This window comes from Condylura cristata, unplaced genomic scaffold, assembly GCF_000260355.1.
Source record: "Condylura cristata isolate star-nosed mole 26May11 unplaced genomic scaffold, ConCri1.0 scaffold00019, whole genome shotgun sequence".
In the NCBI taxonomy this organism is placed as follows: domain Eukaryota; kingdom Metazoa; phylum Chordata; class Mammalia; order Eulipotyphla; family Talpidae; genus Condylura; species Condylura cristata.
Window position 1 is genome coordinate 35,396,831 of NW_004567120.1, and position 14,231 is coordinate 35,411,061.

General features: G+C 40.4%; 1 protein-coding gene across 6 annotated transcripts in view; it reads right to left on the bottom strand.

Moving 5' to 3' along the window:
* Positions 1 to 14,231, bottom strand: part of MCF2 (MCF.2 cell line derived transforming sequence) — a 62,209-nt gene that overhangs the window by 20,801 nt on the left and 27,177 nt on the right. For all 6 annotated transcript variants that reach the window (XM_012727280.1, XM_012727279.1, XM_012727281.1 and 3 more), the window contains 9 exons: positions 13,079 to 13,116; positions 10,771 to 10,859; positions 9,606 to 9,672; positions 8,836 to 8,951; positions 8,654 to 8,723; positions 6,797 to 6,889; positions 3,283 to 3,375; positions 2,339 to 2,464; positions 1,466 to 1,687 (listed from right to left, as the gene is read on the bottom strand). In XM_012727280.1, coding sequence (XP_012582734.1) covers positions 1,466 to 1,687; positions 2,339 to 2,464; positions 3,283 to 3,375; positions 6,797 to 6,889; positions 8,654 to 8,723; positions 8,836 to 8,951; positions 9,606 to 9,672; positions 10,771 to 10,859; positions 13,079 to 13,116 — 914 coding nt within the window. The remainder of the gene's footprint in view (positions 1 to 1,465; positions 1,688 to 2,338; positions 2,465 to 3,282; positions 3,376 to 6,796; positions 6,890 to 8,653; positions 8,724 to 8,835; positions 8,952 to 9,605; positions 9,673 to 10,770; positions 10,860 to 13,078; positions 13,117 to 14,231) is intronic.

A 14,231-nucleotide genomic window follows, 5' to 3' on the forward strand; every position in this document is an offset into this window, starting at 1 on the left:
AGAGACCCTACCCTCAGCCTCTGTGGTAACCATTGAGGCTTGAATGCTCACGACTTCATCACCTGATACAAGTCCTTCCTTCCTCTACTGTACTTTAGAACAATTCCGTTGGTGTGCCTATCATCACTGCCCATTAAAGTTAAAAGTGAAAATAAAAAATGGGCAGTAGAGCTAAAAAGACACTTCTCCAAAGAGGAAATGCAGATGGCCAACAGGCATATGAAAAAATGTTCAACATCACTCGTAATAAGGGAGATGCAAATTAAAACCACAATGAGATACCACCTCACCCCAGTGAGAATGGCACATCTTCAAACAACTAGCAACAACAAATGTTGGCAAGGATGTGGAGAAAAAGGAACTCTCCTGCATTGCTGGTGGGAATGCAAACTAGTACAACCACTATGGAAAACTGTTTGGAGGTTCCTCAAACTGCTAAACATGGAGCTTCCCTACGACCCAGCCATCCCACTCCTAGGTATCTACCCAAAAGACACAAAAACACTGATTGAAAAAGATACTTGTACCCTACCCCCATGTTTATTGCTGCTTTATTTACAATTGGAAAAACATGGAAGCAGCCCAAATGCCCAAAAGTAGATGACTGGATTAGAAAGATGTGGTACATATATACAATGGAATATTACTCAACAACCATAAAAGAGAAACACATGTCTTTTGCAGCAACTTGGATGGAGCTGGAAAAGATCATGCTTAGTGAGATAAGCCAGAAAGAGAAAGAAAAATACTGGATGGTTTCTCTCATAGCAGGAGTATAATGGACCAGGCGAGAAAATAACAAAAATAATGAACAACCATATACCAGAGACATTTTGTGGGGGTGGAGTGGGGAATGGGATCAAAAACGGTGGGGGGAGAGGGAGGGAAATGCACGGGACTATGGTGGTGGCACAGGGGTGATTTGGTGATGGGAAACCCGCGAGGATTACAATCGAGATGGAAAAAAAAATGTGCAAAATGATGTAAAAATAAACTTTGTAATAAAAAAAAAGTGAAAATAGATACAAATCAGAAATACTACATCACCCCACAAATAAAAACTGGACCAAATGGATTTGGGTCAAACTTGCCTACTTAGATAAAAAGCCTGCTCAAGGAGCAGGTACTCACACAGAGCGAGATGTCTGAACCCTGTAGGCCATGAATTTCAAATTCCTGGTTCTCAACTCATGTTGATTAGAGATATAAAAGTGGGCTCACTACTACTACCAAGGGAGGAAAAAGGAGGCAAAGCTCTCATCTCAAACAGCAAAGCCCTGGCTTTCCTGACTTCTTCGCATCTGAATAAGACCTCATACTTAAGATATCTTCTAAACAAAGAGATGTATTACTAGAGTATGAAAGCAGTCATTTTAAATGGAAAGGCATTCAAATCCGAATATATAGAGGCATATAAACATGAATGAGACAATACCACAACATCACACAATTCAAATTGTCTTACTTTCATACAGTTCTTGAAACTGTACGACGGGTATCTATCAGACCCTTCTCCGCTCTCCACTCGCCTTTTACAAAAAATAATGGCTTTTTCATACAAGAAAAGGTGTCGCTGCATTGGTTTGAATCTAGCAAAATCCTTCATTTTTGTAGCACCTTTCTTATGGCCAATCCAAACACTGAATGCACTTTGTATTATCATCTTGCCCAGTTCATTTAAATTTCCCTAGAATGGAAAAAAAACTCATTACTCGAAGGCCAGCTACCTTTCAGACCTCTACCATCAACATTATAGTGTTCAGCTTGAGCCACTAAGACACCAAAGCTTAGTTCACTCAGTTTTTAACAGTTTATTCACCCTCGCTTTTTACAGTGGCATATACCATGTGTCACCTATGGAGGAAATCACTGGGAGTGGCAGATATAAGAAACCTCCTTTTCCCCAGCTTCAGGTATCCACAGGGTGGGTATCTCAGGTAGGGTGACTCCCCATTTCTTCCTGGATCCTGACTGGCAAATGAGATGTACCACTCCAAGTCTGCCCACTGGGTGGCGCTAACTCTAAGGAGTTGACCTATTTCTTCTACATCTTTCCATGGACAAAGGCAAGCAACAAATATGGATAATGTGTCTCCTTAAAAGACCCAACCATTTCTTCAGCAAGAGCTGGACTTAGGGGTAGGCTGCTGGGGAAAAGGGGATTGTTGCAAATCTACTTGACTGTTGGTCTGGAGCCAAGTCATTATCAGTGATAATGCTGATGTATAGACAGCAATTCGTCTGCCTCGGACCTCCTCCCAACTGGTTCCAAGAAAGGAAGAAAGAAATGTTAACATGCTTACCCCTGAAACTGCAACAAGCTTTGGAATCTACTTACAATGTAGCCATTTATTGCAATCTGATGCATGGAATCATTAACTGACTTCAGTAAATCCAGCATTGTGTCAAGTGCCTGCTTTAACTGATCTGATCCTTCACAGTCCTTGCTATATTTTAATAGCTCCTGTAATTACAAATCAGGGATTAAACTTATTATTAGACAGCTATTAATAGCTGGAGAAAATGAATACATTTTGGGTTAACATGCTTTCAAGGAGGAACGGCAAGATAATGCCATCTTTGAGTAATTTCTTTCATATGCTATTTGTCACATTAATGCCATATTTAATAACAATGTCAAATTTGGGGAAGAAAAGGAATAGGGATTATTAAACAGTATAAAGAAAAGACCATTCAGTGCTTTTGGAACTGAAGAACAATAGCTATTAGCACACACTAAAGACAAATTTTTAAAGTGATTACACATTTCTGGGGATCTCTGCATATAATACTTTGTTTCACTTGTGATGCATGTACCATACAACATATGATAAGGCAATTCAAAGGAAGCTACGCTGTGTTTATACTGAATACGGCATTTTAGCAAGCCTTCCCACTGCACGACCGATGTGCCATCTTAATTTTTCATTAAGAAGGCTCTCGTATTACAACTGAGATGGAAAAAAAATGTACAAAATGATGTAAAAATAAACTGTTACAAATAAAAATTAACAACAAAAAAAAGGAAGGCTCTCGTGAAACACAGCCTCAAAACTACAAGAAGTACTGGTGTAAGTTCTTAGCAACAGTAAATGTTCTGCAGTAAACACACATACTTTGACGGAATTTGTATGGATAATTAGCTAAGAAGATATTGGGCAGTCTCAGCTTCACGTCTCTGCCTCCAGCACTTCAATTGCAGACACTACCTGTCCTTCTTGATGACTTTGCCACGTCTGAAGCAAAGATGTCAGGAAAGAGACAAATGCTTCATGTAATTACCTTCAACAGTAACTGATATTTAGTAATTCGCTGCACTGGTTTCAGTAAATAGGAATCCAGGCCAAGTCTGTGTTGTAATTTCCTTTGACATGCCTGTTGATAAAATATAATAATCAATAAATTTAAATAAAAAAGTACCTGCGAAAATGCCAAGTGTGTACTGATTAGACCCACTAACGCATGTTCCTTACACTCCAAGGAGGATTTAGTCAAAAAAAATTGTAGCTACATGTCTGGTAATGATGAGGCAGTAGAGCTGAGAAACTCCAGTAAACATTAATTCAAGGGTGTGAGAGGTAGAAAACATCAACATTTCAATGATAAGAAGGTTTTACATATAAATTCACACTGATGTGGAAAGCTCAGAAGGCGAGAAAGCAGTGAGTGACCAGATAGGGAAAAAAGTTCTCCAGTATGTACAAGGAAATCAGCAAATGGCTCAGCTCTACAGGCCAAGGTCCAGAACAGAAACAGGCTGTGCTGAATATAAATCAGACTGGATGTGAAGAGGGTTTTTTTTAACATCACAAGAAAAATATAATCCTCGTCTCCTGGTGCTATATTTCATCTGATTGTTGGCTCACGGCCACTATCAATACAAAGAGCATGACTTTGGGTCCTGGGAACATCGGAGGGTCCATAATTAGGGCAAGACAGGGCTGCTTAGGATGAAATATACATCCAGGAAGGGTGGAATATGAAGAGAGCAGGAGAGGATAAACCTGTTTAAATTCTAGGCCCATACTCTAGATATGGATAAAGTCTAACATACAATCGAATTCAAATAATTAGATGGCGGATTAAAAGCAAAGATGGAGGACTGGAGAGGCACCTGACTGCTCATGAAACCCAACTTAAACGATGGAGATGTTATTTTCTATGAAGCAAATTCCAAAGCTACTGAGATAGAAGAGTTGAAAACATCAAAATTTGGAAGCTGGAAATCAAACTGCTAAGTAGGGAACAACTGAACACATTCAAAGAAAATGAATCTCAAGCAAGCCGAGGGAAAAGGCAAAGAAGAATTCAATTTATGTACCAGAACACCTCCCACCCGCTCTCCTCAGAGACTCCTGAATTACAGACACCAAGTACCTCTGAAAGTGGGAGATGAAGGTGAGGTTTAAAAAAAGGAAGGGTTGCTGAGAAAGTAGAACAATTACAAGCCTCTAAGACTGCCGATAGGAATACAAAACACTGCAGCAACTTTGGAAAATAATCCAACAGCTCTTCAGAAAGTTAAATAAAGAGCTGCCTTATGACCCAGAAATTTCATACCCAGATACAGGCCAAGAGGGATGAAAGTACATGTTCATGAAAAAATTGAACACAAAAGGTGAAAACAACCCAATGTCCAAATACCAAGTAAGTAAGTAAAACGTGGTCTATCTTGCCGATGGATGGCCATAAAATGGAATCAAGAACCAACACATCCTACAACGTGGAAGGTTCTCCCAAAAATTATGTTCAGGGCCCCCCCTAGTGGCGCAGCGAGTTAAAACACAGCACTAAGAAGCTAAAGCCACTTCACCATGAGTTCAATCCCTGACTGCCCTGGAGGTGACCACATGGCGCAGCAGACCTCTCCTGACCCGCACACTGCTCCCCTCAGCAGTATACTTTCTCCATCTGCTTGTTCTGCTCCCCACTCTGTCTCTGGTGAAGCCTCTCGCCACCCCTGAGCCTCTGGCCTGTACTCCAGTTCTGTATGTATAAATAAATAAATCTTTAGGAAAAAAATTATGTTAAGTGAAAGAAGCCAACATCAAGACCGAATAATTAGGATTCCATTCATATGCAATGTCCAGAATATGCCAAGCAATAGACAGGAAGTTAGTGATTGCACAGGGCTAAGGGATTAGAGGAAAATGTAGAGTGATGACTAAAAGTATGGGGGTTTGGGAGGACTGATGAAAATATTCTTAAATTGAGTGTGGTGATGAGTGTACATGGTTGTGAGTACAGTGAAACCATCTAATTGTACGTTTTAAAAGGGTAAATTCTACAGTATTTCAGTTATATCTCAATAAAACTACCAGTCAACAGAATTTAGTAGCATAAATATCTTTTTTTTTTTAAAGGAGGGGGAAGTGATAAGTCTCTCAGATAACCACACCACTATTTGCAACTTGGTGGAAGTCTCCCCTCTCCATAACAACAACAACAACAAAATGGCTATTTATCTGAAAAAAGTTAACTTAGAAGGCCTTCTGATTTGGAAACAAAGAGATTACTTGAATATTTACTTACCAGATTAGAGTCTCTCAGTTTTCCCCCACTTGCTACCAGAATACTAGCAGCCAAATTTTTATTCTGCAGAATGGGAAATCTGACCAGCCTGAGAAAAAGGACCTAAACATAGGTATTGTGAATCCCGCCCCCACCCCCAAAACAGCTGGAGACAAATCACCTAAAAATGAAGACCACGGGCCCTCCCTAGTGGCACAGCGGGTTAAAGCACAGCACAAAGAGGCTTAAGCCACTTCTGCATGAGTTCGATCCCCGCCTGCCCTGGAGGTGCCCCCATGGCGCGGCAGACCTCTCCTGACCGGCCTGCTGCTCCCCTCAGCAGTGTACTTCGTCAATCTGCCTGTTCTGCTCCCCACTCTGTCTCTGGTGAAGCCTCTCACTGCCTCTGCACCTCTGGCCTGTACCCCAGTTCTGTACGAATAAATAAATAAATCTTTAAAAAAAAATGAAGACCACGGTCAGTAAACCCACACAAGCACAGGAAAACTGAGTTTGGCAGTGCCAACCCCTAATGTACGTGGACAAACAAGGATCACCGGACATTTGGGAAAAGTATCTATTATGGGTGATAGGGAACAAAGTGATCAAAAAGAAAACTATCTGAGCACAACAGACACTATGAAGGAAGTAAAACTTCTTTTAAAAAGCAAAATCTATTGCTATTATCTCCATGCAGATAAGATATTGAATTCATGAAAAAAAAAACATGTTTCTTTTAAAAGGATCAGTGAAAAAACAGAGTAGAGGCTCTTCAAAATTAAAAACATAATGGCAGAAACAGAATCCTCAGCAGAAAGATACAATAGAAGACAAACACCGCAACAGAAGTTTCATAGTCTCAACAGTTTAACTGCATGCCAGCCTAACCAAAGTCATAATGTACCTATGTTGAAAGATTTACATGGGAAAGTAGTGTGTGTGTTAGGATGTGGCACATGTTGGGAGGAGAGGAGGAGAGAGAGAGCTAAATTCTCATTTTCTATGGTACAAAATAGCACTAAGCGTGGCTATTTGGAGAAAAAGAGATAAACACTAAAGTAGATAAAAGAGTTGAAAGTGGTTGCCTCTAGGGACACCATATATGTGCTTGTGTTTGAGTTCATGTGTGTGCATGTGCCTGTGTTTGTTTTGGGGGTATCAGCTTGCTTTTTAATCTGTTTGTCTATCCATCCAAATAACCTACACTAGAAAGTGAATTTATAAATAATAAATATCATTGTATCTCCCAGGAAAAGTTTATCCAATACCTGAACAATTACTATACCTGGAAAAAGCTGCATTCTGAGTATTTCTTCCAAATTGCTTCTGATCTGGGCTTATTCTGACAATACTTTGCATACATCTGAAAATCATCTTTCTGCAATAAAAAAAAAGCAAATTCAACCATATTACCAATTTGTGACCATGCACTTTTCTTATCAAGAAAGGCTGCGCAAGGTGAATGTGCCGAAGCACAGCAGGGAGCGTGCTGACAGGGTCTGTCTGTTGCATGGAAGCTGGTTGGGAACCCTTTTTGAATTTCAAGAACAGTATACCCATGAGACAGCATGGAGGGACACACCATTATCCCCTCCTCAACTGTTAAGAGTCAGAGGGAGGAAAGCCTTCTGTCTGAGCTATAAAAACTAACTAATCTCTTCATAACATGAACTAGTAAGCTATCTCCAAATATGCTCTTCCTATAGCTCCCCAGGTCTCTAGGGAATGAAACCACAGCTAACTTCCAAGGTCCTTCTTGGACCTCATCATTGTCCCCACTAGGCTGTCCATGGTATTCTCTCTTCCCAGAATCATCTCTCTTTGGCCTAAGGGTATTCTCTCTTCCCAGAATCATCTCTCTTTGGCCTAAGGGGCTACCTGCTCCTTAGTTGTTAACATTTATCTCTGGAGTCATCCCTTCTATAAAGCCATCATTTGTACCGCCAGTCTATGTAAGATGTTCCTCTTGTTGGCTCCCTAAGGCAGCCTCTGTGTATCTCCAATAGAGCACAACTCATTTTGTCCAAAATGGTTTTTCTATTGAATAGTGTTGGGTCTGGTATCCACATTGCCTAGCACAGTACTAGCCATGCCTTAAAGTGAGGAGAAAGATAGTGACAAACGGTTCTTTTTAAACCATATTATTTCCTTACTCCCTTAACACTTTCTAGGATTAGGTGTCTATTAGAGGGCTTCTCTGGTGGCACCAGGGATAAAGTCTTAGCACTGTGAAGCTAAAGCTAAAGCTGAAGCTGTCACCAGACACTACAGTGTAAGTTCAATGCCTGACCAAGGAGCTGACCCACATAGCACAGCAGACCTCTCCCGTCTTGCACACTGCCCCCCTCAGCAATGTATTTCAGTAGACTGGTCTGTTCTGCTCCCACTCTGTCTCGGTGAATCCTCTCACCCTTCCATTCCCTACTCCCACCACACCTCTGGCCTACACTGCAGTTCTTGTGTGCGTAAATACATAAATCTTTTAGGAAAAAAGATGCCTGTTTGACAGCTTTCAAGGGCCACCTCCATCAAACTGACTCTCAAAGCAAGACAGAACTGGTCTTTCAGGAAGAGGGCCAGCTAGATAAGCAGAGAACTTCTGAGCCAAAACTCCAGAGAGGGGAGTAGGATCACAAAACCTGGAAAGTCAACTGGCCTGCCCAGACCCTTCAGACATGAAGAAATGAGTCCCCTGACTATCTGATAGAAGGAAAGGACAGACAGTTCTCTGTTTGACCAGGTTACAATAGATGCCCCGGTGCCCGTGTGGAAGCAGGGAATTCTAAGGCATCTCTTTGGCAAAAAATTAGCCAATGGTTGTGCTAAGATGACTCCAACTGTACTGTTTTCATGGTAGGGATGCTCTGTGGGCTCCTGGGGATCACCCCGCACTGGGGGGGCACAAGCTGAGCCGCTGAAGCTCCTCCTTCAGGGACAGGGGCCCCTGCGCCAGCTGCACACCCCACTGAACCAGGGCTGGGGCAAACGCTGGCTTAGCAGTAAATCATGCAGGAGTGATGTGTCTCCTCAGAAAACATAAAGCCATAAAAAAAAAACTACTTTGTCTCTAAATGTTTTCTTATAGAAATAACCTGCTATTTTGGTGGAACAAATTTATATTTTTTCAAATAACTTTACAAACCCTTTGCAGAAAGCAAGGTCCCACTTTTTCTGGAGCCTCAACACAGCTTTCCAGACTGCTCATGAAAATGCTGTGGAAAATATGAGAAAAAAAATAATCATTTCACATGCAATTGAATAAACTGCTCAATAATCCTTTAGAGAATACCATGAAAAAGAAAATTCAATTCAGCAATCACATACTTGTTATGGAATTCATATATCTCTGCCATATTTCCAAAGAGAATATCCTTTTTATTTCTCAGGAGAGGTGGCATAAGATCAAACATCTCTGGATTGTCCATTTCTGTTCTGTAGCCCTATCCAGAATAAATATTAAAAAAATGTTTAAAAATCCCAATCGCATTAACATTTGATGTGTCATTGACTGTACTCCAGAATGTACAGGGGCTTAGTGGTGAAGTTGTTGGTAATCTGATGTCATTTTCTTCTAGTTCCAAAAGTAGTTACCCATTACTTTTCTTTTTTTAATGAGCCACAATGTTTCATACTCAGTGTCAGATCTTTGGCCTTTAGATTAAGAGAAACCACACAGGGAAATTATATTACAGGCCATTAACTTCTCCCTAAAGTGGCAGTGCTTAAGTTTTTTCAGACCAAATTAATATGATGTTGTTTGTATCAAATGAAGGGTTTCCTTCCATTTCTAGCTTTTCACATCACAATCTCTAAATAACACTCTGAGAGTAAGTATCACAATCTGCTGTATCGCTAAAGGAACAGCATATGTCTTCTGTAATAAACTCTTCTGTAATAAATTCTGAACCCACAACTATAGCTGGGAGGGAGAACCTGAATTTGCACATTGAAGAAACCTGCATTTTCAAACAATAGGCAAGTGAGGAAGGGGGAGAGGGAGAGAGAGAGAGAGCAGCCTCAAACACTTCCTAATGAATGTCGCAGGGGGCAGGAGTTCAGGGCAAGATGGGAAAACGCAATTTTGAGTCACCTACCAACAAAACAGTAAACAGCTCCTGAACATAGACCCTCTCAGTCTGTATCAGCTCATTCAGGACGTGGCTACAATGAAAATACCATATTTATCAGGCATTGTATTGGGTTAGAATGATAATGCAGTACTCTATTGCTTTCATGGAAAATTATCTAAGGTAAAATTGCTAATGCATAGGAACTACCAATAATTTCGGTTTTGTCATCAGTAACAGATTAATTCTAGTTTCTAGAGTAAAGCCCACTCACCACGCTTTAAAGTACATTTAAAAGAAAGGGAAGGGGGGGCTCAATAGTTGTTTTCAAGTCTAAGAAGAAAAACAACAACTTTATTTCTAACTCTAAACTTAGATCGATTTATTAAACAGAAATCACAAAAATTATTCCTAAATGTCTGGGAGACTTAGGTTAGGGACAGCCGCCAGTTCCTTCTAACATAGTATCAACATTTTCAGTCACAATTTTCCCCTCTTTGCCTGTAATTTTCTGCATTTATCATGTTGGGCTTCCCAATTCTACATCATAAGTAAGTTTCTGTACTCCTTTTGTTTATTGTTTTTTTAAAATAAATTTTCCCTCTAATAGGCTTTCCTATTCATTTCATGCTTAAAATTCATTTCCCCACTCCCAGGTATTAGCAATCCATCAACTTCTACCTTTGGTCTCTTTTTATTTGATTTTTTTCCCTTTTTAAGTAATAACATTTAACAAGTTTGGCCTATGTATGTATATGTGCATGTATATAAATTCAATAAATATTTGAATTTGAACGAAAATTCAAACTTGCTCCAAAGACTATTTCCTAACAACTCAATGATATAAAATTTAAATGGCAAATATTGCCGTCTGGCATATTAGCACACTATCCCCAAAGTGGACAAAACACTGAGCATTGTTAGCATCTATAAAATAAAATTGTGTATCTAATCATCTTTTGCAGTCTTTGAAATACTGTCCCATCCCATTCAGGCTCCATCTCTTTACAAAAGGAGAGACTAAGATGCTGGAAAAGTCCAGCTCATTTTCCTGGCGGCATATAAACAGCACATGTGGGCCAGTCCTAAGTCCAAGACCCCCTCCAGGCATTTTCATCACACCCAAAGGAGCCCGGTTCTATTCTTAGCTGTGAGGGAGAGACATGAGTGTATGTTAGTAAATAAAAGATACTTCTTTAAAACATCCAAGCTATTGTCATTGTTCAAACTGGAAGTTTGGCCAGGATTTCTCTTGTCCCGACAATCATGCACCACTTCAATCTGAAATTATGAAAATAAAAGTTAAATTAGCATCTATGTAGGTCAAGTTCGTCAAGAAAGTCTAGCTCAAGTGAAGTTATTCTAAGTCCTAGCTATGTAGGTAACTAAAAATACCACAATCATTGTTTTTTGAGCAATAACTTCCTGTATGCACTAGTAAAAATGATTTGAGATGCCCAAGAGGACAGCATTTACTTGGGGGGCAATGAGGTCAATGCTTAAGAGTTAATTTTCCAGATAACTAGCTTATTCACTGAAGAACCAAAATGGTTTCTTACTGATGTGGATGGCAACTTTTCTAGCAAATATTAGGGGGATCTCTGAATTCTTTAACTGGGGATAAAAGAGTAGCCTTTTTCCTAATGACTGTGGCATCATGGGAAACACGAATGATGTCAGCAAATCTACTGATGCATTCCATGGCTAAGAAGACGTGCAGAACTACCTCATGGCTGTCACCTGTGTTCTTGCTACCTCTTGGTTGTCACCTGTTCACATCAGTGTCTGCTGTCTGCCCCACAGCAGTGGCTGCTCTGAGTGACCTCCTAGATCCCAAACCGCTGCCTTATTCTGTTGACTCTACAGGGCTTGGGCTGGCCTACAGGCCAACTGCATGTGTTCGGATGGGTATTTGTTTCTCAGAAACAATGGAAGGCTATTTCAAGGGTTCTAGCTGTACTTGAACAGCCCAGCTTGCAAAAATCCTACCTTCCGAGTAAATGTAGCTTGACTATGTAACAACTAGAAACCAAACCACAGGACCGAACAGCTAGGAAGGAAAGCACTTCTACAAAATAGGACCTAAATATTTCAAATACACGGAGGAAGGAACACACGTAATAATGTCTTCCTATATTCAGCAGCCATAGTATTAGGTGCTTGCACACATTACCTAATCCTCGTGGCAATTCTGCAAGCTTGCATGCTCATCCCCATTTTATGAATGGGAAAACTGAGGCTCAGAGAGTTGTAACAACAGAGCCAGAATCATGCATCAAATGTGATAAAGCCAAGTCAAGTCCATGCTCTGCCACTATTATCATGCTCACTCTTTAAGAGTGAGCTTTCGTTTATTATGCCTGCTAAATGTACCAACTGTTATTACCATGTAAAAACTATAATGAGAATGAAAATATTGCATCCTTCTATACTTATCAGATAGATAGAACCCCTATATTCTTAACAGGTTTCTGAAGTATACGTTTGGAAAGTTTTAAAAATAACTTTATACTTTTAAATACCTACAGACTGTACAGAATGACTTGCACTGGAAGAATATGTGCACTTTGGATCTGAGTTCACCAGCTAGAAACATCAGCAAGACAAACGTATGGCAATCAGCTCTTATTTATTTTTGTCCCTGATGGTATGCAAATAAATAAAGCCACAGAGAGATGTTAAGGTGTCAGGAGTTGAAACCAGAACCAGAAAACTAAAGCGTTGGCATCTACCGACTTCCTTCTTCCACCCAGGTCTCCTAGCTCTACAACAAGGCAACCAGGCAAGGTGGGTCACCACTGGCCATTCAGTCTGCGAGTAACTAAGACTCAGAACACTAGCACGTGCCGCGCGTTCGTCCAAGTACTTCACAAATATTCACTCACTTTATCTTTACGCTAACTCCGTGGTGATAGTGTTCTATCATTATTCCATTTTGTAGAAAAGGAAACTAAGTTCCAGAGATTTTACCCAACGTTAATCGCGCTGACGTCAAAGGCCAGGCAGGTAGCTCAGCGATACACCCTCTCCTTCAGCGAGGGTGAGGTCACATGACAGGAGTTTTTATCTATCAGAAAACCCTGTGATGGCCTTTGGGCCCAAAGTATGGTACATTAGAAGCTTTTCTTCGCACTTCATACTAGGGGACTACAATCACTCAGGAAAGAAACTGCCCTTTGTGGAGAGGCTCAGCACTTATTTAGGTTCACTGAGGTGGGGGGCAGGGGAATGAGAAACTGGAACTTCTGAGGTGTCTTGCAGAAATTACTGTGAACATGGGCCAGGACTTTGGCAACCGCTCGCACATCCGGGGCTGTGCCAGCACTGCAGTTAGCTACAGCGTGGCTTCAGCTTTTCCTTTCAGGTGAAATAGGCTTTCAAACACACCATATTGCTTTAGTGAGTTTAAAACAGGGCATCCGCCTCCCCTGCCCTGATACACACACTGTTTTAGCGGCTACAGCAATAACGGCAGTTTTGAATTAATTAACGATATTTACTTTTAGGTTGCTCTGGTTTTGTCGCCAACTCTTCTTGCCTGGTAGAGAAACGTGAAAGGAGAATTTCAAGCCAGATTTAAAATCAGTGAGTTTTATAGAAATACATGCATGTTTATTAAGTAGTTAGAGAAAAGATTACTATTCCACTGTGTTTACATTAGTATTTTTAAATCCCATTATAAAAGCAGTTGATTGGTTAGACTTCCCTGTACGATTTCAGCTTCAGACAGAACACAGTTTAGCTAAGTAACCACACATTCATTCTCTCACTCATTAAACGTCCCATTGATTGCGGAGGGAGTGTGAAGCTAGGTGTTAGTACTCAACAATTATTTGCAGATTTAGTGTTCATTCTAACACGGAAGCATTTAATCATATTATAGCCAACTGATTAATTGGATCAAAAAAATTTCAAGGAGATGTAAATATAACAGCAGCATCTAACATTTATTCAGCAATTACTACTTGCAGAGGACTGCTGTAAGTCCTACTCATGCATTTTCATTTCCAATCCTCAAATCAACCCTACGAGATAGGTATTACTTCTATCCCCACTTTATCCAAAAGTAACTAAGGTTGTTATCTTATCCAAGAAGCAGAGCAGTATTCAAATCCGTAGCGTCTATCCTCAGAACATGTTTGTTACCGCTGTATAAAACCACATTCTGAAGCACCTTAAAATGCTAAAACGAAACAAAACAAAAACAACTTCATCAAAATTCCAAGCGCTTATCTTTATTTTCTAAAAATGTTCAGTTTACCAAGTGCGAGCCCCTAGGTTATTATGTAAGGAGTCCAGATGTTCCTACAAAAACCCAGTCACCGTCCTGTCAAAGACTAGGTCCTCTGAGATCCCAGTGCTCAAGGTTGCTGCAAGGGCTGCATGGGTCTATTCTGACCACGAAGGACAAAAAGCATGTTCCCGCCAAGGAATCGTGCCGACCACATCCGGCAAGGCAAAGCGCTACATTCTCTGGAGTTTAGACTTGACGTTCACTGCATATTCATCTAGAAATGTTGTGTCTCTCTAATTACATGCCAATAGAGAAATATAAATTAGAAGTAGTGGTAACTGCCATAGAAAATCGATTTCCCAATAAACACAGAAGTGTGCTCCTTTCAAGAAAACTGGTAGAGATCTGAATTTATTTAG